This window comes from Antedon mediterranea, chromosome 3, assembly GCF_964355755.1.
Source record: "Antedon mediterranea chromosome 3, ecAntMedi1.1, whole genome shotgun sequence".
NCBI classification, from domain to species: Eukaryota; Metazoa; Echinodermata; class Crinoidea; order Comatulida; family Antedonidae; genus Antedon; species Antedon mediterranea.
In genome coordinates this window covers 31,054,298-31,076,870 of record NC_092672.1, presented here as the reverse complement: position 1 = coordinate 31,076,870, position 22,573 = coordinate 31,054,298, and the positions used below count along the sequence as shown (strand labels likewise).

The following is a 22,573-nucleotide window of genomic DNA, read 5'->3' as shown; positions in this document are numbered from 1 at the left end:
CACAATAATCATGGTACTACCAATTGTTTATTGAATTTATGGCAGAACAATTATTAATATAATTTTACTGATTATACATATATATAAGTTTTTTTAAACTCTTTGCAGATGCAATTTGAGTAAATTTTGCTATTTACAAAACAACTTGTAATAAATAACTCATAACTTAGTATTTTGTTTGTTTGTTTTTTGTTGTGAAATTTGGAATTAGGAATTTGCCTATTGTAATTTTGAAAGATAAGACTGTGTTATCACACACTATATTCGATACTTAGATATTTAAATTAATGTTTGTTTAAACAGTTATCACACCTAGAATATGATCACAGTCCATTTCGTACTTTATTGGAAGCATGTAGTTGGTGGGTTTGCACATACGAAAAATACTACGAAATCATTGTGACTTTTAGCAGCCAAATTGAAAGGAATTAATTGAGGCCTACAGCAGATAATCTAGGAATTTTCAAGATACACTAGGGAGCAGGAATTGATCTCGATTTATTGTTTCTCTACAGTAACATACTAGGCTACGGATGCCGGTTCTTGATAATGTTCATACACACACAGCAAAATTAGCTGATGTTTCACAACATTAGGCGCTTCATAAATCCAGGATATATTATGCCACAAACCATATTCTTAGAGGAATGGCAAGGCGGCGACGGCTCTTTTCGACCAACTTCTGCAGTACACCTACTCAGAGGAATTAATTCATTCCTCCATGATCTTACTAAAAGATAAAATAATGAACAGATATCTGAAAAATCAATGAATAGTTTTATATTAATTTAAAAAAAAAATAACATTTCAACTACAAATTTACATAATCGAATACGATAATTAAAAAACAATTATTTTATATAATGAGCACATCATATAACAGTTTATTGATAATTTTGGTAGACACTAAAACTACTTGTTAAAATCATAGTGTGAGCATGGACCTATAAATGAGAATAATGTTGTAAGGAACACGGTTCATTCATGCAATGTATGCAGGATTTTTTCGACTCGATAGCTAGGTGGAGCTTACTACCCACCAAAAAGATGAACTATTAATAGCACAACCCGCAAACGGTGCAAAGTGACGAATCCAGGGATCATCTTACCACCAGAGGAAACTCCAGATATTATCTGCAGCACAGTGGATAGGCCAATAACCATCTATATTGAGATGATCCCTGGTAACTCATTTCTAGCGAATGTAGAAATAAAATGAAAAATGAATTTAACTTTTTCAGTCGGTATAGTGGATCACATTTCTTATACAGTTTTCTTCTTATATATTTGTATGTATAAAATTAGTAATTTATGCATATTAATTAATATAGCCTCTTCTCCAGAAGGGTGCGGCGGAGTTGAAAAGTAGTGTACAGGCTCTCTCATGGCGTACCAAATTTATTTGCAAATGTCAATAATCTTGCGAATCCCTACCGAAACACCATACTCACCTCTGTATTTACTAAAAGAGGTAATTGAAGTAGTCATACACTGTAAAAGCAGAGTTTTGATCTTAATGATGTATTTTGTATACTCATCTTTTCTACACATTTAGCTTAAACATGTTTAGATATGAACATGTAGTCTGTATCCAACTCAACACATCAGTGACGTCTGTGTTGATTGCATGTTAAACATGTGTAGCAATATAAAGACACGTTTAGGTATCAAACCTGTTTAATTTGCCATGTATGGATCTTTTTTCCTCCGTATCGTATGTCTCAACGCTAAACACGTACCTACATGTTGACTGAACATAATAGTGACATGTTGACTGCAAAGTGGAGGAAAATAACATGTAGCTTTAAACACGTTTAAGTTTTAAACACGCTAAACATGTAACTACGTGTTTAAAAGCTATAAATGTGTGTAAAAGTGGATACAAAATAATGTTTAAGATCTAATATTATTACTACTACACTAGTTTACAGTGTACATAATGTATACCCATGACTCATATCGTGAATGTGTTTATTATTATACTGTACTTGATATTTTATATAACGTTACAGATGGAAAGAAGAAGAAGAGAAGAAGAAGACATACATATTAGAATTGAGATCCGGCTTAATGGAAGCGGTGGTGTTTCCATCATAGTTACAAACAACGATACCGTCGATGCTGTTTTACAACAAGAAGCTGAAGATGTCCCCGGCGGCGCTACAGGACAAGACGCTGCAGCATCACTAAACGAGGACCACACTGGAGTTGCTGGCGCTTCGGCATCACAAAAAGAGGAACTCACTGGAGTTGCTGGCGCTTCGGCATCACAAAAAGAGGAACTCACTGGAGTCGCTGGCGCTGCAGCATCACTAAACGAGGAAAACACCGGAGTCGCTGGCGCTACAGCATCACGAGAAGTAGGAAGCACTGGTGGAGTCATTGACGTTGCTTCACAAGAGGTTTTTGGAGATAATACCCTCAATTATTGTACTCCAATTCAGGAGGTGGGTGAAAACGGCCCTGTCATGTTTACCGATTTTCTTAAATTTGGCATACAAGAAACGAATACACAAAAATCAATTGGTACTACCAATATTGTTTATTGAATTTATGGCAGAACAATTATTAATATAATTTTACTGATTATACAAAACACTTTTTCTCTCCCTCTTTATGATGCAAGAGGAGAGAGAGGAATGAAGATCTGCTACTATTATAATCTAAAGGACGAGGAACAATAATGATACGCGCGATTCGAACATTGATCTTCTGCATGTTATCAGGCCCTTCTGCAGTACACCATATTTTTCATGAATTTTAATCATGATAATGTAAATAATGATTTAAAAAAAATGTTATTATAGACTTATAAGTGAATGTCCAAAGTTATATCCTATAGGATTTGATACATTTCGTAGGCATAGGATAAATTGTACACATTTAAAGATTTTTTTCCTACCTATGTCGATTCTTGATTATTCTAACTCCCCAAAAAGTCATACACGTTTTAGTTTTTGTCTTTCTTAGTATTAATGTATTCGTTGTTACGGATCAAATACTTGTTGACAAATATATTTTTGTGACAGGAAAGTAGGTTTATCATTAAATTATTAATATTATTAGTATCACTAGAAGTTATTTGTGACATAAACTCAGTCCCATTATCCTATGAGTTATGCACTTGAAAAAGAACACAGACGTCGTTTCAGCTTTACTTTTCTTTTAACTATTTTGAGATTGAGATTTATAATTAATGTTATAGGCTCCTGTATAGGCCTAGACATATATATTGTATAAAATAGATGAAAGACATTCTATCAGGAATTGTTTTTTTATTTAATTATTTTTTATTAAATCAAAAAGGTGGACATTTTTTATTCATATAATGGTATATATTATTGTATGTATTATTGTTTTATAATAAAATAATTAGACACGTGATTACTATATTACCTATATCTGACATTAAAATGGTATATTAAAAAAAATAAAAAGGGAACTATGTAAAGAAACGATTACATCCGAATATAATTCGGTCAAATATTAATACAGTACACACGTGAGTGAATTTCATAGAAGGAGGGCTTTAAAAAAAATGTATTCGCACAATTTTAAATTTCAATGGCATTGATTTATGTTCAATTTAAAAATAAAGGTTGATAGTGTAGACAGAGCTTTAATTATTTCGTTTTTTTTTTAAGAAAAAATTCGTTATCCGGCTCTCTGGTTACGAAAAATGTAGCGCGCCCTCATAATAGCGTTGCAGACTCGCAATTTTGTCTTCTTCTCTCTTTTTGCTCAAAATATATACAACAATATGGCTGGCGGAAAGAAACTTACCAAGGAAGAAGAGCTTTTGCTCCAGGATTTCAGCAGAAATGTCAGCACAAAATCATCTGCCCTATTCTATGGAAACGCATTTATCGTATCAGCTATACCAATTTGTAAGTAGACTTAGTATTATTGGGCGATCTTCTTGATTAACGCTAGGCTAGTTTAGTTGGCTGTTTGATCGGGCTTGCACACCGCGGCTGGTACCTGTCCTATTCTATGTGTAGGCTACTGCCACGTTTACAAAATGATCTCTGCTGGTGGATTTATGAATGAGCTTTACCAAAGGAGTGGAGATTTCTTTCCGAATATTTTGGTGATCCTGTAGTTTAAACTTCCGAATTATAATAAAACTGGCCGCCAGTAATCTAATAAATAAATTTGAGATTAAAAAATGTTAAATCTCGATTAATTTATTATGATTATGAATGAATCATAGGTAGGTACGAGTCAAAAAAATTCAAAGTCAATATTTTAAAATAAAATTGAAGTCAAAAAATCAGAAAAAACACATCATTTTCAAAAATGTAAATTTTATTAAAATTGACCAACTACTTGATTTTATATTAATTTTTTAAGTCTTAATTTTAATCGGAATTTTGGTATAGGAATTGCTAATAAAATTGTGACCTTTTTATAATCGATTTTTTATATTTTGTATAAAACATGTACATCTTTTTACTTCATAGATTTTTTTTTTTTTAACAGAATGAAGCTTGCAAAATTTACATTATGCTAGTAACATCCCCTCCCTACCCCCCCCCCCCCAATATTTATAATGTTCCATTTGATGTTGAATCACATTCAGTATATATAAATGTAAAGGATGTGTCCATTCTTCAAATCTACGACGTCATCAGGAAGTTCAGAATAGCCACTCAAAATCTGCCTATGTTTTTCTGGTTTTATTTCAACCTTTCTTTTCTTTTTTTTCCTCATATTCAAACTACAGAAAATATTTAAAAAATAAAAAACTGTTAATGTACTATAATATTATATTAATATGGTAGTGAAAAGGCAACAGTAAATATAAATATATACTTAAAAAAATACTACCACCACTGTGATAAAATGTAAACCTATCATTGAAATTAAAATGGAATATTGTTACTCACCAATTGTATACAATTAAAGTTTGTAAAAATACCTGAAAAAATAAAACAAAATCCATTAGAAATGGCTTGATCATGTGATCTGCAAATGCATGAATGGGCCAATCAGCAGCCAATTAAATGACGTCATGCGATATTCATTCTAAACTGTTTAAGCGTCGGATTTTCAGATATTAGAAATCCACTTAAATCACCTATAATATGTTTATTATTTGTAATTAAAACTACACAAAATTATTTAATAATATTTAAGTAATCTTATATTTTGAATATTCGGACACATATCGTTAATTTACACTAAAAATATTGTCGTTACATTACTATTACGAAAGCCGGTTTCGACTATCCCAATAAGCCTGTCGCCGTCAGAGAGCACCCTCAGTGCTACAAGGTGGATCACGGCGATCGATCACATTCTACCGTTAATTATCTAATTGCTTTCATATTTGGCAGAAATATACCTAAATACATGAACTACTGTTTACCGTCATAATAATTTATTACTTACGCAATGCTAAAAAAAACGACTTTTATTCGACTCAAATGTTCAAAACGCTGCCAAAAAATTTGACGATCACTGTTTGAAAAAAAAAAGTTACCTGACCCAAGATTGAACTTTAAATGACCTGTCTGACATCAAATCCCTTAAATTAGCCAATGAAAACTGATTTAAAAATGTAAATTCCCAAAGGGCTTGTTGCGCCCACACGATATTTTGGGATCAAAAAAACAGAACCGAATTTAAGTGAGTGACGTCACAAATTGACTCGTACCTATCATAGGATGGATTGTTATTTAATTTGTATAAAAATGTAACCCTAGGCCTAGGCTAGACCTAGGCCTAGTTGTCCACAAAAACTTTGTTTAAATGCCCTAAACTTTTGTCAACTTGGCTTTTGATAACGTTTGTTTAACGCCGTGGTTAGGATTCCGGCACCGGAACTCAACTGCCCACCGTTAGGGAATCCGACACGCTATTGCGCATGCCCACAGCGCCTGTAATCGGCGACTCTATACTTTATCAACAGCGATGGATCAGTTCATAGCTCCGCCACGGCGAACTAGCGTAGATAATTAGTAAATACTAGGCTATGCCTACCAGCTAGACGTGCCAGTGGGCCTATTTATTTTGTAATTAAAAAGTGGTTGCTTCATTCATATATAAACTTCATATAGGGCCTAATTATGAATTATATAATTACATGAGTTGACCAGTTTTATGATTTTTCAAGTACAAAATAAAAGATTTCATATCTGTACATGCAATCACAAGTTATTTTGTTGACGGCAGCCACGGCGTGGAGTGAAAAAACTGTTCGGGAAGTCGGGGTCGCAACAGCATAACTACAGCATTACGATTCTTACGGTAGATAGATACTGATTCTTATTAATATCATAATTATTTTAACGCGTGGCGTAGTCGTATTTTAATTATTAATTCATGTATGGCCTAGGCCAAGTTTCATCCATCGCTCTCTCGCTCGCGCAACGACTAACTAGGCTACAGTAAATCCTAACACTCCGACTCTCAGCAGTGGTAGTGTGGTGTGTGGCACAAGCTATAATTCACTTCCCAAAGCTCTGGGCATGCGCAATAGCGTGTCGGATTTCCTAACGGTGGGCAGTTGAGTTCCGGTGCCGGAATCCTAACCACGGCGTTTATTTAATGTTTAGTTTTATTTGCACGGAGACTGTGAGTGTACTGTAGCCTAGGTAGTACTACTAACTATAAATATAACTATGTTTTTAAATATAGGTTCTAAACATTGCTGAAAATGAAATCATTAAAATAAAATGATAAATGGATTGTTTAATTTTACTTTTTTAGGGGTGTACTGGCGAATTTATCAGATGGACCTTGTACAATCTGCAGTTATTTTTGGAATCTTCACAATCATTAGTACCTGGCTTGTTGCCTTCGCCTACAAAAATGTTAAATTCGTTCTCAAGCACAGGTGATTAATTCATTTTTATTACTGATATAGTGGATAAAGTAACATGTTGTTTAGCACATACTGTAGGAAGATGGTAAAAATATGTTTTTTTAATATATAATTGTTCCCTGCCGATGACACAAAAAAAATATCACCTAAATTCGTACTTCATTTACAACACATCTACTTAAATATTCCTAATCTATCTTGTTACAATTTAGTGTACAGTACTGTGTACAGTGCACAGGTCTCACGTACCCGCAATTGACCCTGAGTACTAATTGTTCTCTGTGTTTATGTATTAACTATTACAGTATGTCGTTCTATTAATCACACAAAATAGAGTGTAACTAGTACCGTCACAGCGTAATCTGTATTAAAGTCATGCCTAATTTTGCCAAGATGTACAACTTTTTTATTTTATTTCACATACATCCAACAGCGATATCGCCAATTACAGGATGCCTTAAAGAATATTATATATATATATGATGAGTTTGTTACAGTGGCTGTGTGTGAACTAGTACACTGGGGTAACCCCCAACTCATCTCGAAAGATGTACTAGGTTCTTTAAAGTACACATGAGCCAGATGTGCACACTTGACCTATGGTTTATAGTCCATATCCTAGAAGACCTGTTCTATCACCAGAACCACGAAGCGAGTGAGCTTGAACCCTTGCCGATGTTATGGCAACGTATTACGGTTCCACTGTCTTAACCGCTCGGCCACTTACTCTAATACTGTACATAATAGTAGGAATTGCCGATTAGGATATTTTGTCCCCCAAAAAACAATTTACTAAAAATGTGTTTGTTGAATATGCCATTTTATTGTCACAATAGTTATTCGCTTTGACAAAAAACTGTATCGAAAAAAAACCCAAATTATTTACCTAGTGCAAACTGTATTTAAAACCAACAAATAGTCAATGGATTTTTTGGGAACAATACATCGTTATCACTGATAAAATCCAAGCATAATTTATATTATATTAAAATAAATAGGGACATTGTGCATTGCTTTTAGCAGTGTCCTCTCAACAGATATGGTCAAATAAGTTTATTCAGATGGGAGGATTTCTAGTTTCTACTCTGAATTTCAGTTCAAAACTTTGTGTATGCATAGAGATACACTATAATATCTCTATGGTGTATGTGAGTCTCAACTTGAGAAAATGCAATGTTGTAAACAAGAGAGAAAAATGTTAAGATACATTAAACTATAGAGGGTGCTATTATAAAATCTAGTGCTATCAGCATCTATAGTAAACAATGGGCATGTGAAGCATTTTGTTTTTAGTAACAAACTAGGGCTTAGTTTAAAACATAATTCACTATAAACAATAATAAAATTAAAACAATACTATTTATACATTATTGAAATGAATTTTTGCATCTCTAAAACTCTGTCTTCACTATCAAACTAGTGTGACAAAAAGTGTGATGTGCCAATTATGGTAGTGATATGCCCAAATATAGTAGTGGCACATCACATTTTTTTTTTGTCACATAAACTTTGATAGTGTAGACAGAGCTTTATACGATTGGGAGACAATTAGGTGGATGGGAAAGACGAACTGAAAATATCTTGAAACTCTGCAATTATTGAAACACTACGTCTTGTAACAGTTTGTACCTCTTAATGATGTCACTAACAAAATACTTTTGTGATGACTGCCGTTGATAATATAAATTGATTTAAATTATTATGATAATAAAAGTGTTTTTTTTTTTTAATTTATCAGAATTGCACAGAAGCGGGAGGATGCAGTTTCCAAAGATGTGATGAGGAAGCTTACAGATACAGATAATAAGAAAATGCAACGCAAAGAAAAGGATGAAAGGTAATACAAAACGAATAAAGGAAAAATCTCCTCAAAATAAATACCTTCCAATTAAGGACCATGTTTTATCTATCTAGTTCAATTTTAACTAGCGCCCTTTTAAGCTCTGTCTACACTATCAAACTAGTTGGACAAAAAAGGGTGGTGTGCCCTTATAAGGTAGTGATATGCCCAAATATGGTACTGATATGTCATCATCATGTCCATCACATTTTTTTGTCACATAATGTTTGATAGTGTAGACTGAGCTTAAGATGTATTTATTATAGATGTTATCAAAATACACCGTCAACTCTCCTAATACCAGGGACAGCATTGGGCTTTGCTAATGATATGTCTGGTTTCCAGAAATTTTAAATGTTTTTGATGACAAGTTGAAAGTATTGATATTGTCACTTTTGGAAGAATACAAAAGTAAAAAAATATAAGACTAACAGAAATTGAGTTGTGAGCGAATGAATTTCTTAGTGCAGTAAAACTATAAATGACATCTTTTGGATCACAAGAAAAGTCTGGTTTTTGGAGAGTTTTGAGTTTTCAAAGATTCCAGTATATGGGAAAACAGACATATCGTATTGAACAATAAATCTATGTATTTTAAAGTATGGTTATCTTCTGGGTTTAAAACAATCGGAGATATTTACATGAATGATAGAGTACTTTCACCTTGTGAAATATTTCCTAAACTGTATAAACAGCATAACGCCTTAATTGAATATATGCAATTGTTAAAAGCCATACCAAAAGAGTGGAAAGAAATTATTGAAAAAGATAATACAAAAAAGGAAGACAATAGTATTCCTAGTCTACGACTTTATATGAAAAATAAAGGAACCGTCTTCTATAATCATTTTATTAATAGATGTTCAAAAATACCAAATTCACAAACAAAATGGGAAATAGAACTAGGTAAGGTAGACATTGGTTGGAGTAATGTTTGGTACTATAAAGTTTATAGACTAAAACATATACCCAAAGTTGCTCAATTTAATTTGAAACTTCTGCATAGAATACTACCATGTAAAAAACGATTAAAAATCTGGAACTTAGCAGGTAATGATTTATGTGGTAAATGTATAAACAAGGTTGAAACTGAAAAACACATGTTATATAAATGCAGTGTAATTCAATGGATATGGCTTAAATTTAAAAATGTCATAGCTAAGAGCTTTTCAAACGAAGACCCAATAACTTGGACTACAATGATTACTGGATCAAATAACATAATTGTAAATGAATTGATTTCATTATTTATATTCTCTATATATAAGTTGCATATATTAACAAAACCTGAAAAAAAAGGAAACAACTATAAAAAAAAGATCTGGAATCTTTTTATTACTGAAGTAAAGCATTTAATTGAAAATGAGTATAAGTGCTACTACTTTAAAGCTCAATCAATGTAAATGGGGAGATATAAAGCAAAATCTCCTTAAATTATTGAAATAAAAAAAAATGCTATTTTTATCTCTTAAATACATTGTATATAGGCCTAGTAACTATATTAGTTTTAAGATATGTCATCCGGGTATGAAGCGACTCACATACACACAGAGCCAAAATATTACCTTGGACTTGCACTGTGTATGGACTCTATCCTTACGGTTTTCATTATATATATCATTCCATCCTATCCATTCTAAACACCCTTTTTTCAAGCTTCAAAAGATATGTATTTTTAACAATGTACCTTATAAATAAGAGAATTATATAAATGTGCATATATAATATTATTTATATTTATAATAAAAGTGGGACGAACCCACACAAGACAAAAAAAAGATTCCAGTATTTTGGGACCAATTATAGAGTCGACTGTGTTGCTATGCTGTAAGGTGTAACCAACCAAATATTCTGCCATTACATCAATAATTAATATATCAATTTAGTCTTACAACAAATTTTTTTATATTTAATAATATTAACTTTTTTCTTTGTTTTAGAATTCTATGGAAAAAAAATGAGGTTGCGGATTACGAAGCTACCACTTTCTCTATTTTCTACAACAACACGCTTTATTTGTTGCTCATCGTGGTCGCTAGTTTCTTCGTGTTGAGTTCATTCGAACCACAAATGTATCCTTTTTTTTGTACTTTACTATAATAATAAATCATACTGTACAAAATTTAAATTCAATTCAGGTTTTAAAGAATATATAGTTTTATACAATTTAACAAACAATGAACATGAGTTTTTAATATCTGAACCAAAAGCATGCAAGTTTACAAAGAAAACAAAACATTTTCAGTTACGTAACGACGGTGGCAAATGCCCCTGGTATAGTAATTCTAAGGGGCCCTCCAATAATCGGCGATCTTCTACGTAAACATTGAAATGTGAACGATTTACAGGAAAAGGTACTCGTTATCATTTCAACTTGATCGTTTTCAAACGATCGTAGTTGAACTGTAACGATCAACGACGATAGCGTCGAATAACTTCAACAGGAAAACAGGCGTTACATAAGTGTAATAATCAATATTTAGATATTTATTACACTCTTCAGTTTAAAACACATTCAACATAAAATGCTTTAGAACTTCATTGGCTAGTTTTGTGTTATCACATCTTCTATAGCGCCCTCTATTATTTATGTGGATGAGTTTAAAACTTTTCTATAGACTTTAAAATAAAATTATTAGTAGTAGTAAATTATATGTATAGAACACCCAAATAACTGACGTTCATAAATTGTTTCGCCTAATAATACATTTTAAAATCTTAACTAATGTTCAATCTTGTATTTTTTCCTTTACTGTATTCCACTAGAAATTACATAGCATCGGTACTTATGGCGTCTGGCTTGCTAGCTCTACTATCAACCGGAACAAAATAAACATGAAGACGGACAATATCGGAACAAATTGGACCAATCAAATTCATAAAATAAACTAGATTTAATAATTTTTTAAATGATAACAATAAAAAATCCTCCAATTACAGACCACTTTTCAGTGTCCTTAATATACTTGAAATAATCTTGTCTTATAGGGATACTTAGTAAAGACTGGTTGTAAGACTACTACTGGGTCTTTTATTGGTCCCTAATTGGAGTAAACATGTACAATTAAAACAATCTTTTTTCAGCAACATGGTTACCACATACATCTCTACTGTATTTGAATAAACTTATAACATCACGTTTCATGAAGTTTATGGTTATTTTTGTTGTCAAACGTTTTAATCAAAGCTCTGAAGACAGACATGCAATATGTATAAACGCCCTCTAGGTTATATCCTTTCTACATTAGAAAGAAATACAAAGACGTAACCGGAAGTTGCGTGTTATGTGTCTCCACTATCATTACGTAACAATAAACGTGTCTGGGTTGTAAATAAATATCTGAATACCGCCCTCTGGTTCATGAATAAAACCGAATACTGTAATTGTAATGGACGACGATCGTTTTTTTTAAATTATTTATTCAGACAAAATACATAATAGACACCTACATACAGAGATGCATAAATATAATACAAATCAAAAAATTAAACAAACACGACGTATAAGAAGAGGAGAAAATATATATAATATGTCAGTTGTCACCTAGCTAGCTGCCAGGAAAGGACAAAAGCAGCCTAAGCCACTGTCACCAATTCGGTCGTTGATTCCCACAAAGATGTGAGCTGCAACGCCAAGTGATTTATCCAATCACAAGCGTTTAGTTGAATTATTCTAACTGTCGCTTGGATTGGTCGATTCACTTGCGTTATGTCTCCGCCCTGAAGCGTGGTTCCCACTAGCGACGCAACGCAAGGACGTAACGCAACGCAAGTGAATTGACCAATCACAAGCGATGGCTTATTCGCTTGTGATTGCTAACTGTCTATAACTTCGCTTTTCATTGGTTAAAACGCTTGCGTTGCGTTTACGTCCTTGCGTTACGTTCTAGTGGGAACCAAGCTTTACTTTCCTTGCGTCACAGTAGAAGCCAAGCGACGGTCAACGGTTTTTTTTTAGCTTAACAAACAAAAATAGTTTTCACAGAGAGTAAAATGTTTTTGAATTTCCTTAATAATGCTTGGTTCCCACTAGAGAAGAAACACAATGACGTAATGCAACGTAAATGAGTTGTGTAAAGCTTGGTTCCCATTTGAAAACATAACGCAAGGACGTAGACCAATGACAAGCGACAGTTTGAATATTCCATCGCTTGTGATTGGTTTACTCATTTAAGCGTGGTTCCCACTAGCGACGCAACACAAGGACGTAACGCAACGCAAGTGAATTGTTGACCAATCACAAGCGATGGCTAATTCGCTTGTGATTGCTAACTGTCTATAACTTCGCTTGTCATTGGTTAAAACGCTTGCGTTGCGTTTACGTCCTTGCGTTACGTTCTAGTGGGAACCAAGCTTTACGTTGCGTTTACGTCCTTGCGTTACTTCCTAGTGGGAACCAAGCTTTACAAAGCAATAAAATAACAAAATGATTTAAGCAGCAATGTTTTGCATAAAAAAAGTGAATACAAAAGGAGCAAGAAGCAATCCTAAATGGAACATTTGTAATTGTTTAGTTTTAATCATTTTATAAGGGGAGACATAAACAAAAAATACCTGTTTTAATCAGAGTATAACAATCGAATTCAATTCAGCTCATATTTATTTAGTCATCGTTTATAATTATAATTTCAGTATATAATTGATGGCAAGGATCCTGCATAAAGCGCTTATTCGCTTGTGATTGCTAACTGTCTATAACTTCGCTTGTCATTGGTTAAAACGCTTGCGTTGCGTTTACGTCATTGCGTTACGTTCTAGTGGGAACCAAGCTTTACGTTGCGTTTACGTCATTGCATTACGTTCTAGTGGGAACCAAGCTTAAAGAAGTTTACAACTGTTTTCGCAGGACCCTTTTTAGACGCAAACAATAAAAACACAACATAAATAAAATTAAAGTAAGAAAGAAACGACATTTCCTATATAGGCCTACATAAAGCGATAAATAGTATTTTTTAACATGTTTATTTATAAATTTATTTTTTCTTTAAAAAATATTCAGTTATTATTATAGCAAAAGTAATTTGAATCAGTTTACGACGGGAGAGTTGATTTAGAACGACGCGAGAAGAAGACGAGGGATTTACATTGGATTATGAATAATGCGCAAATCCTAGTTTATTAACAATGGCTTCTGGAGAGATCTATATTTCAAATCTATCAAGCCGTTTGACGTAAACAAGACAGTAATGGTGCAATTTATAATGCACTGCTTTTGTTTGAATATAATAATAAACAAATAAGTTATTTAAATTGTGTAGCATTCAAGTGTAAGCAATACGCGCGCGCGACCATGGCCCAATTATAATACAGTATAGCGCCCACCCATCATTTTGGACACGTACCCAGTTATTCAAGAGCGACATCCATATAATTAAGAGAAAACTTTCTCATAAAAGCCAACTCGATGAAAGGATACCTCCATTAAGGAGACACTTTAGTTCGGTCGTCCCGAAAGTTTTCCCCTCCTGATATCTGTCATATGGTGCACCGTATTTTGTTAATTTTATAGTGAGCACGCCTTTCATAGCCAGCCTCACCCTCACCACTAATTGACAATGCAAAAGCTCGGGGAGACATGGGTTTAGCACTTCACTTTAACATTTGGGTCTGGGATAAACCCTATTTCAAAATCCTGGATTCACTGCATTATTCATCTGAATTCAGGTTGCATATAATGCTTTCGAATTTTGGGAGGAGGGGGGGGGGGGGGGCTCATGGGTGTCACCCCACCCCACCCTACTGCATACACTCCAATACATTTGCCAGTGTCCATTAATGTAGTGTAATGTGACACACAACACGTACACAATACACACACGTACGACGTTTATTTCCGACGCAGCCGACTGCGATTATTCGGTCTTTAAGGATGTTATTAGACAAGTTGAATTACTTCATCTTATAACGAGGCAATTTAATTAGCAGACCAATCGTAAGGAGATCATTAGACTTATTTATATGACTATGAGTTTAATTATAGCTTTACGCTCCGCGGAATTTCTGACTGCGAAGGCATTATGATGAACAAGACAAACAAAATAGGAATTGGCCAAAGAGCTATGTCTACCACTATCAAACTTTATCTGATGTGACTATATTATAATGGACATGATGATGTCATATCACGACCATATTTAAACATTAAAACAATACGAATAAGATTTTACTGTACTATGTTCATTTAAAGTGTATTTTAATTTATTCAGCCTTTATTCAGTGAGTTTATAATTTTTATAAATTTATTTATTAAAACTTAGGTCTAAAGTAAAGAAGAGCGGTGGGATAGAGGTTTACACTTCGTATCTCCTGGCCTGATCCGGCTACCGGATGAATGGACGTCTAACTTTTGTGTTAGACTTATTCTCTGGGTATACTTGTGAGGAAGTGCATTCCCTAATCTCCTACCCGCATAATTTTTTGTTGTAGGCCTGGGTGACGGACATTTATCGTATTTCTTTAGGTAATGGAAAAATAAGTACTTGTGGGCTACTACTAGCATTTCTCCATGCTTGCCCTAAGAATTTAGGCTTCTCTGTTTTGCAAAAAAAAAAAAAAAAAAATTGTAAATAAATAAAATAAAATAATTACAAATAAAAAGTTCGATAAATCTCTATCTACATCTATTAGAAGATTGAGATACTTTAACAAAAATTAAACTGTAAATGAATTGAACTTATTTTGAAATTTATTCAATCCTTGAAAAGGTAAAAAAAAAACAAATAATTGATAATGCCTAGGCATATAATTATGTTGACAACAAAAAGTAAAATTGATAACACCCACTAGTGTTAGGAATAGCCTGTTAACACTTGATTATCATTTATGATAGTCATTTCAATTTTCCGAAGCTGCTAAGTAGGATTAATGGCAACAGTAGTTAATGGTAGTTCACATTCATGTGCAATACGTGATATTATGTTGCTCAGCTCCAGTTGTTTCTAGAATTTTCATTCTCAGATGGTCACGTAAGCAAGAAATCCACGGGACACACATACTTCACTGTACACATTTCGCCACGTAGATAACTTAATTGATCCGTTAGAGGGCGTTTTTGCTCGATTCTAAAAAAACAAGAAGTCTCGGAAAAACTTTATATTTTCTTACCGACGAAAAATGGCTGGACTAAATAAAAGTTTATTACGGACTCTGATATACATATTTATTATTAACTTATCGGCTTTTCAGCTTACATATTCTGCATCTACAGAAGCTTTAGAAAACTACGGTAAGCAATGGTTTTACTGACAATTTGTTTCTTGCAGGAAGTTAGTTGTTTAGCTTAGCGGCGTGTGCTTACTGGCCGTGTATATTGCTTGGTGTCAACGGGGCACACACACAGTGTGTCTGTCAAGTGCAGTTGCTGCAGAGAGCTAGGGATGCCAGCAGAGAGCTAGCTGGCTAGTGTTTTGTCAACACTTGGCTGATTTGTTTAGTATTATCACTACACTGTATGTATTGTGTAGATTTATTGAATGAATATTGTTGTCTAGCAATACAGTATTTTAAGAAATATATCTTTAAAAATTAAAGTCAATCAAAATTTTAGTCAGTGCATCAGTCAGGCCATGGAATCTTTTTTATACCTCCATGGTCAGGCAGAGTATTTCAATTGATATCCTTTTAATTATAAATTTTTTGAATTTTAGGTTGCCATAGATTATTTAAATTAATTAAAAATATATATTAAAGTTTAAAAGCCATCAGATATAGAGTATCAACATGTTGTAAATAATATGATTTTCCATTTTATTTTAATATGACGCTAAGTATGAGTTATGCCTTAACTTTTATGTCTCAATTTAAATAAGACTGATCAGTGATAATTGTAGGCTATGCAAAGATGTACGGTATGCATTTTGTTAAATTTTACATAAATACCCAATTTCTCAACTGGTCATCATTAAAAAAATAATTTTATTTAAAAAAAATCAGGGTTTGATTAAGTCCACCATGTTAATATTCTAGCTGTGATTCTCTTCTTTATAATGAAGGTCATGAAGGTCATAAAGGTAACATTTGATGCGTTCCTATAATAATAATAATTAACAAGATTTTTATAGCGCACATACCACTCAAGAGTGCTCAAGGCGCATTGTGTATCTCTGATTGTTACATTGTTTTTAATTGTATATTTTTATGCAGTATCTGTATATATTATAAATGTTTGACTACAAACAAGCTATTGAAATTTCTTCAGATTGGATTTTTCTTATTATAATGCGTTATTTCCGCCTGTCTGATTGTGTTTTATGTAGGATGTCTATTGTTTGACTAATAAGATAATGTTTATCTTAAATTATGGAACTTGCTGATAATGAGTCTGATAGACCTTGTTTAAATGAAAGCTTGTCAACTCGACTCACGTCAACTCGCCCCCGCATCAACTCTTCCCCACGTCAACTCGCCCCCGCATCAACTCTTCCCCACGTCAACTCGCCCCCGCTTCATCTGGGCCACAAACTAATCAGCCCTAATAAAGATGTATGAAACATAAAGAGTTACTTACCTAATATTAATAATAGGCCTACTATTAAAACAAAATTCTAATTTTAAGCACATAATAATTTCTCTCTAAAAAGGGTACTACAGTAAAACTCTTATACATTTATATAATACCCAATTTTTTTCTGAAGATTGCAGACATTTTGTTTTACTGTAATGGTACTTAATTACATTAAGGTAACATTACATGGGTTCTGCCCGGTTCATAAAAATACTATTATCTGTGATTCCATAGTTTTCATTGTCAATATTGTTACTGTAATATGAAATTGTAATTATGATATAATCCCTTATATTGATAATTAAACAGCAGTCAATGTTAATTCAATTCTTAAGTCAAAATAATTATTTATTCTTCTTTCAATTAGAAATAAATGTGTACAGTTTTTACAGTACCGACCATAACTACTACCTCCCAATTTGTATGCATCCGAGAATTCGTCAAGAATGTGTCCTGAATACGTCCAATTTTTAGACGCGTCCGGTGCTTTTCAGACGGACGTACTAATTTCCCCAACGTAAAATTTAAAACATTGGTACTATTGTTAACTACTCATTGTTGAGTGATTCAATGGGCTGAACCCCCTGCTTGTATTCTTGGTGGGAGCAAGTCTTGGGTTACACTACAGCATTAGGTCATAGCACTGTACACACATAAGTTGACCTTTTAACGATTTATTTATATTTATACAGTTGTATTTTAAAATATTAAAGTAATTTGCACTGACAAAGGACCAGTATTGCCCAAAAGCTCTGCTAATTTTTCTGATTGTTTTATTTTACTTTATCTTTTTGATTTAGCTTTTTGCTTTTTTTATTTTGTATATTGAGATCCAGCCACGGATACCCACAGCATTGTAATTTTTTTAATAATTTGCCTTTGGATTTATGATATAGTACATAATCTCTATCTAACCCACATCCCTCTAACTATTCATCATCATAATAATATTAATAGTACTCTAATTAATGTAAGTTAGATTTTCAATATAGAATACAGTTAGTATAGTTTAATTTATCATTATTATTTTAAAGTACACATTTTTTGTTAGAATACAGTATTCATCATTATTTGTTATTTAGAAAACTATTAATAAATTAATAATTTTTCATAATACTAATACTAGTAGCATTATACTATACTAATTCATCATCATTTTTTGAATTAATTTATTAAAAAATTATATAGAAATAGAATAGAACGGGATTAATCATTATCATTATTTGAAAACTTTATTGATAAATTTAAGAATATAGAATATTTTAGTACATTTTGTATGATTCATGAGAATATATTAGAGGTTATTTTATTTATTTTTGAAAGCAGAGTTATTGTTACTTTGGAATCTTTATATAGTGCCTGTTTCAACTACTAATTTATCCCCAATTCATTGACAGCATAAATATGGCAAATTTCAACTACAGGTACCTATTTAACTGAGGTTAACAACATACTATCACAACAACCACTGGTTTAATCATGCACCTACTGTATAGGTCCATAGTTTAATTTAAACACTTTTTTGAGAGTACAAATTTAGCAGATACAGTAGTGGGTCATCCGCTAATCAGAAGACACCCCAATTACGGTTGTTAGGTCCCAAATGTGTCCCTTTTAATAGAGCTTCTACGATATTTTCATGGTCAGCATAGGCAAGAGAAACATTCCCATGCATTAGTTAGATAAATCAGGCTTTTTGAAATAATACTTAAATAAAGCACTGTTTATTTGTTGACAATGACTATCACATGTTTTTAAAACTGAAGGTTCCTCTTCCAAACTGCATCCTTTAAAGCTCTGTCTACACTATCGGTATCAAACTAGTTTGTCAAAAAAGTGTGATGTGCCCGTATATGGTGGTAGTGATATGCTTAAATATGATAGTGATATGACATCATCATGTCCATATATGAGCACATCATACTGTACTGTAAGTAAATTGATTTTGTCCCATAAAGTATGATAGTGTAGACTGAGCATAATAATGTGGTTGCTACTGACACCCATACTGGGTGCAGAACAGTACAGCAGATATTTTTGATAAAATTTGAAGTAAAAGAACATTTATTTTGGTTTTTCTGATAGAGTATAGTATACCATTTGAAATGAACTATTTATATTTCAATGTTTAGGGGCTGAACTTGATTAGTTTTAACTATTTTTTAGCCCTTGTTTGTTTATAATTTATATCATAGGTAAAATAAAGAAAGAAAGAAAATAAAGAAAGATCTTATTAAAGTATAAAAAGAACAAAAAAAAAAGAAAAATAAAATTCACCACCCCAAGAACTTCGGCAAAATTATTTACGGCACTGTTATTTATTAAATCTTGGCCTATATATACACACAAATTATACATACAGTACCTCATGCAGTAAAGATGATATAACAATACCTTATTATTATTAGGGGAACAAATGGTTTTTCTCACTTGGTTGGTAATCTGTTACAATTATTAAAATTAGCAGAGGCTTTAATAACTACTGTACTTCTCTATTCATAGTAGTTGATGAATCGAGTTTTGTACAGTATACATTGATATAAAGGAAGTAATGTGGGATGATGCAATTTTAGTACAGTACTAAATAATGACAACATGGGTCTGGCTTGGCTTTGAACATAGGAAGCTGTATGCAATTATTTTAATAGCATATTTAATTGTTAATGTACTTTTTTTCTATTAGTAAATGGACAGAAAGTTGTCGTCTTCACTGTAGCAACCAATGAAACAGATGGATTTCTGAGATACAGGAAGTCGTGTGAACAACATGGGGTCAAAGTTCAGGTAAGTCATTTTACATGAAAATTAAACAAAGATTGGACACTTCTTTCTCCTGATGTCTCCAAAAAATAAAAGAAAGAAAGAGGATAATTTAAATGTAATTAACAATGGTTATTACTGTACACTTTTACAGTTTATGTGAAAAATAAAAACCATATATATTTGAGAAAGAGTAGAGTTGAAAATACATTATTAATGCTTTATGGTTTCATTTAATTTCCTTTCATTTCCTTTCATAAAACACCTGTAATCATGTTTGTATTTTTTTATAATCTCTCTCTTCACAGTTGACCGAATAAAAAAAAGGAATATAATTCTATAATGTTTACTATAATTTGTAATGTAGATTTTAAATGAAAAATCAGGTTTGGTTGTACCAACTTTTAGAATCGGCTGAATTTATTTTATAGTAGATAGAAAACCCTATTGGGACACCTGTTTAGGGGCACTTGATTTCAAGAAAAGTCCAGTTTTCAGAGAGTCCGGTATTGGGAGAGTTGAACCTGTATGTTTTCTACTTTTTTCTACTTAAAGTAAGGTTTCCTCCAGATAAGGGTTGTTGTAATGTTGTTGTATTGTTTGTTTATGTTAGGAGGCGTTCTGCTATATTTGTATTTAATCTGAACTTTGAATCAGTAATTTGCAACCATGTGCAAAATCAGCAAATATCTGAAAACAATATTTATAACCAGTACTGTATGTAATTGTAACTTTCTTTTAATTTGTTTTGGTTATTGAATAGGTTGATTGGTTTTCCTTAATATGCTGTATACAGGCCTTTTTTATATATGTCCCATGGGTTTTTTGGGCTAATTGGGCTGTCGTAAGAAGAATTTTAAAGTAAAGTAAGAAATTAAATTTGTGTACAGTATGTCCTGAAGATAATTCATTTGTGTTCTAGTAATTTCTTTTAGTAAGCTCTACATAATTAACTATTAAATTAACTAATTTCAAAATACTATATTATATACTTGGCTTGTAATGATCATTTTTAAAGCAAAAATTGTAAACCTAGAGAAACTGTCTAATGCTCTGTCTACACTATCAAAGGTTATGTGACAAAAAAAATGTGATACGGCCATAATATGGGCGTATCGCACTTTAAAAAAAATAGTTTGATATTGTCAGACAGAGCTTAACAATGTTTTACAAGTGAAAATATTCATTAACAAATTTGTCAGGCAGTATTGCTACACAAAACCAATGAAATGGGCTAATATTTACATAACATTAACAATATGCACAACGAAAAAGTATCTCAAACAAAATGATTTTAGTGTGCCTTTAACAGATAAAACAGAGAAATAGTAGTGTACTGTAAAAGTAAAGTACCGTCGTAGGCCAGCAATTTCACTTTATTGGGTTTGGGAAGATGGTTTTGTAGTGTAGGTCAAACCCATGGACAGGCAGACAGACAGGCTTTACATGAGCGAGAATGTATTTCTAAAGTATAGAGTTTAACCCAAAATAATGCGATTACAGTTGTCATACAGCTTCTGGTGTATGATGTTGGTCTGTGCTTCCGATTTCAAGTGGTCACCCGAGAACATCTTAATGGTGTCAAGTATTGAAACATATTGTATATGGTGTCTACAAATTATCATTTATACACCTTTTCACATACAGTACAGATGAGCCTCCCGATGTGACCACTCACTTTGATTTGATTTTAATGCTATTGTTGAAAAAGATACAAAATACATACACAACACAATATTAATATTAAACTTATTAAAGGCAGATAAGCACTGTAATTAAAGCATCATTACACAGTATTGTTAACAATCAAAAGTAAAACACTACAGTAGAATCTATAATAAGAGACACCTTCAGGACCCAACAAATCTGCCCCCTTAAAGCCTGTTTTCCTGTCGACGTTATTCGACGCTATCGTTAACAATAATCGGCGATCTTCTACGTAAACATTGAAATGTTAACGATTTACAGGAAAAGGTACTCGCTATCGTTATCATTTCAACTTGATCGTTTTCAAACAGACAGGAAAACAGGCTTTATAGAGGTGTCCCCTGAAGTGTTGATCATAAGTGTTAAAACATACTGTAAATTTTGCTCCTCTTTTGTTTTAAATTTGGGTGTCCAAAAGGATGGGTTCTGCTGTAACTTTACTAACCATCAATTGAGGCATTTACTATTAACTATTATTTTGTTTTTTCTTGTTTTTTTTTTCAGGTTTTAGGAATGCATAAGCAATGGGTAGGAGGAGATTTACAAAGGTTTCCTGGCGGAGGTCAGAAGGTCAATTTATTTATAGAAGCTCAAGAAAAGTATAAAGATGAGCCAGACACTATTGTTCTATTTACTGACAGGTAGGTACAGCTATTGATGCCTAGGTTACCTGGATAAACCAATATATGCACTTTTCTCCTCTGAGAGGTATCAAAGATATTGATGTTTAATTTATTTCATGTGTTGAGAATAAATATTTAAAGCTAAAATTGCAACCGATTTTATTGTTTTGCAAAACTTGTATGTGTGTGAGCTTATTTCGAATTGGCTCATCAAAAATGAGCTTGCTCATGAGCTGGTTGTTCACATGGATAGACCCAAAGCAAGCTGGATTAACCAACCTAGCAGTCGCTAATCACTGGTCACCCATGTT

General features: G+C 32.7%; 2 protein-coding genes and 1 long non-coding RNA gene across 5 annotated transcripts in view; 2 read left to right on the top strand and 1 right to left on the bottom strand.

Annotated features, from left to right (window-relative positions):
• The first annotated feature begins 3,726 nt into the window (after window positions 1-3,726).
• LOC140043846 (translocon-associated protein subunit gamma-like) lies at window positions 3,727-11,807 on the top strand. Its single transcript, XM_072088318.1, has 5 exons — window positions 3,727-3,887; window positions 6,715-6,841; window positions 8,568-8,666; window positions 10,610-10,741; window positions 11,436-11,807. The coding sequence occupies exons 1-5, from the start codon at window positions 3,761-3,763 to the stop codon at window positions 11,500-11,502; spliced, it is 552 nt and encodes a 183-aa protein (XP_071944419.1). The 5' UTR covers window positions 3,727-3,760; the 3' UTR covers window positions 11,503-11,807.
• On the bottom strand, window positions 4,554-5,542 carry LOC140043845 (uncharacterized). The gene is made up of 3 exons (XR_011844426.1): window positions 5,395-5,542; window positions 4,890-4,921; window positions 4,554-4,720 (listed from the first exon to the last, which is right to left on the bottom strand). It is a non-coding gene; the product is annotated as an uncharacterized lncRNA (long non-coding RNA).
• Window positions 11,808-15,502: 3,695 nt separating the features above from the next.
• The window catches only part of LOC140045196 (procollagen-lysine,2-oxoglutarate 5-dioxygenase 1-like), a 76,216-nt gene continuing 69,145 nt past the window's right edge, over window positions 15,503-22,573 (top strand). For all 3 annotated transcript variants that reach the window (XM_072090004.1, XM_072090003.1, XM_072090005.1), the window contains exons 1-3: window positions 15,503-15,894; window positions 19,856-19,956; window positions 22,144-22,280. In XM_072090004.1, the coding sequence (XP_071946105.1) occupies window positions 15,783-15,894; window positions 19,856-19,956; window positions 22,144-22,280 (350 nt within the window). In that variant the 5' untranslated portion in view covers window positions 15,503-15,782. The remainder of the gene's footprint in view (window positions 15,895-19,855; window positions 19,957-22,143; window positions 22,281-22,573) is intronic.

Coding starts and splice junctions, on each gene's coding strand:
- LOC140043846 (XM_072088318.1), top strand. CDS start 3,761: ATGGCTGGCGGAAAGAAACTTACCAAGGAAGAAGAGCTTTTGCTCCAG. Junction 8,667..10,609: donor CGCAAAGAAAAGGATGAAAG/GTAATACAAAAC, acceptor TCTTTGTTTTAG/AATTCTATGGAAAAAAAATG. Junction 10,742..11,435: donor AGTTCATTCGAACCACAAAT/GTATCCTTTTTT, acceptor GTATTCCACTAG/AAATTACATAGCATCGGTAC.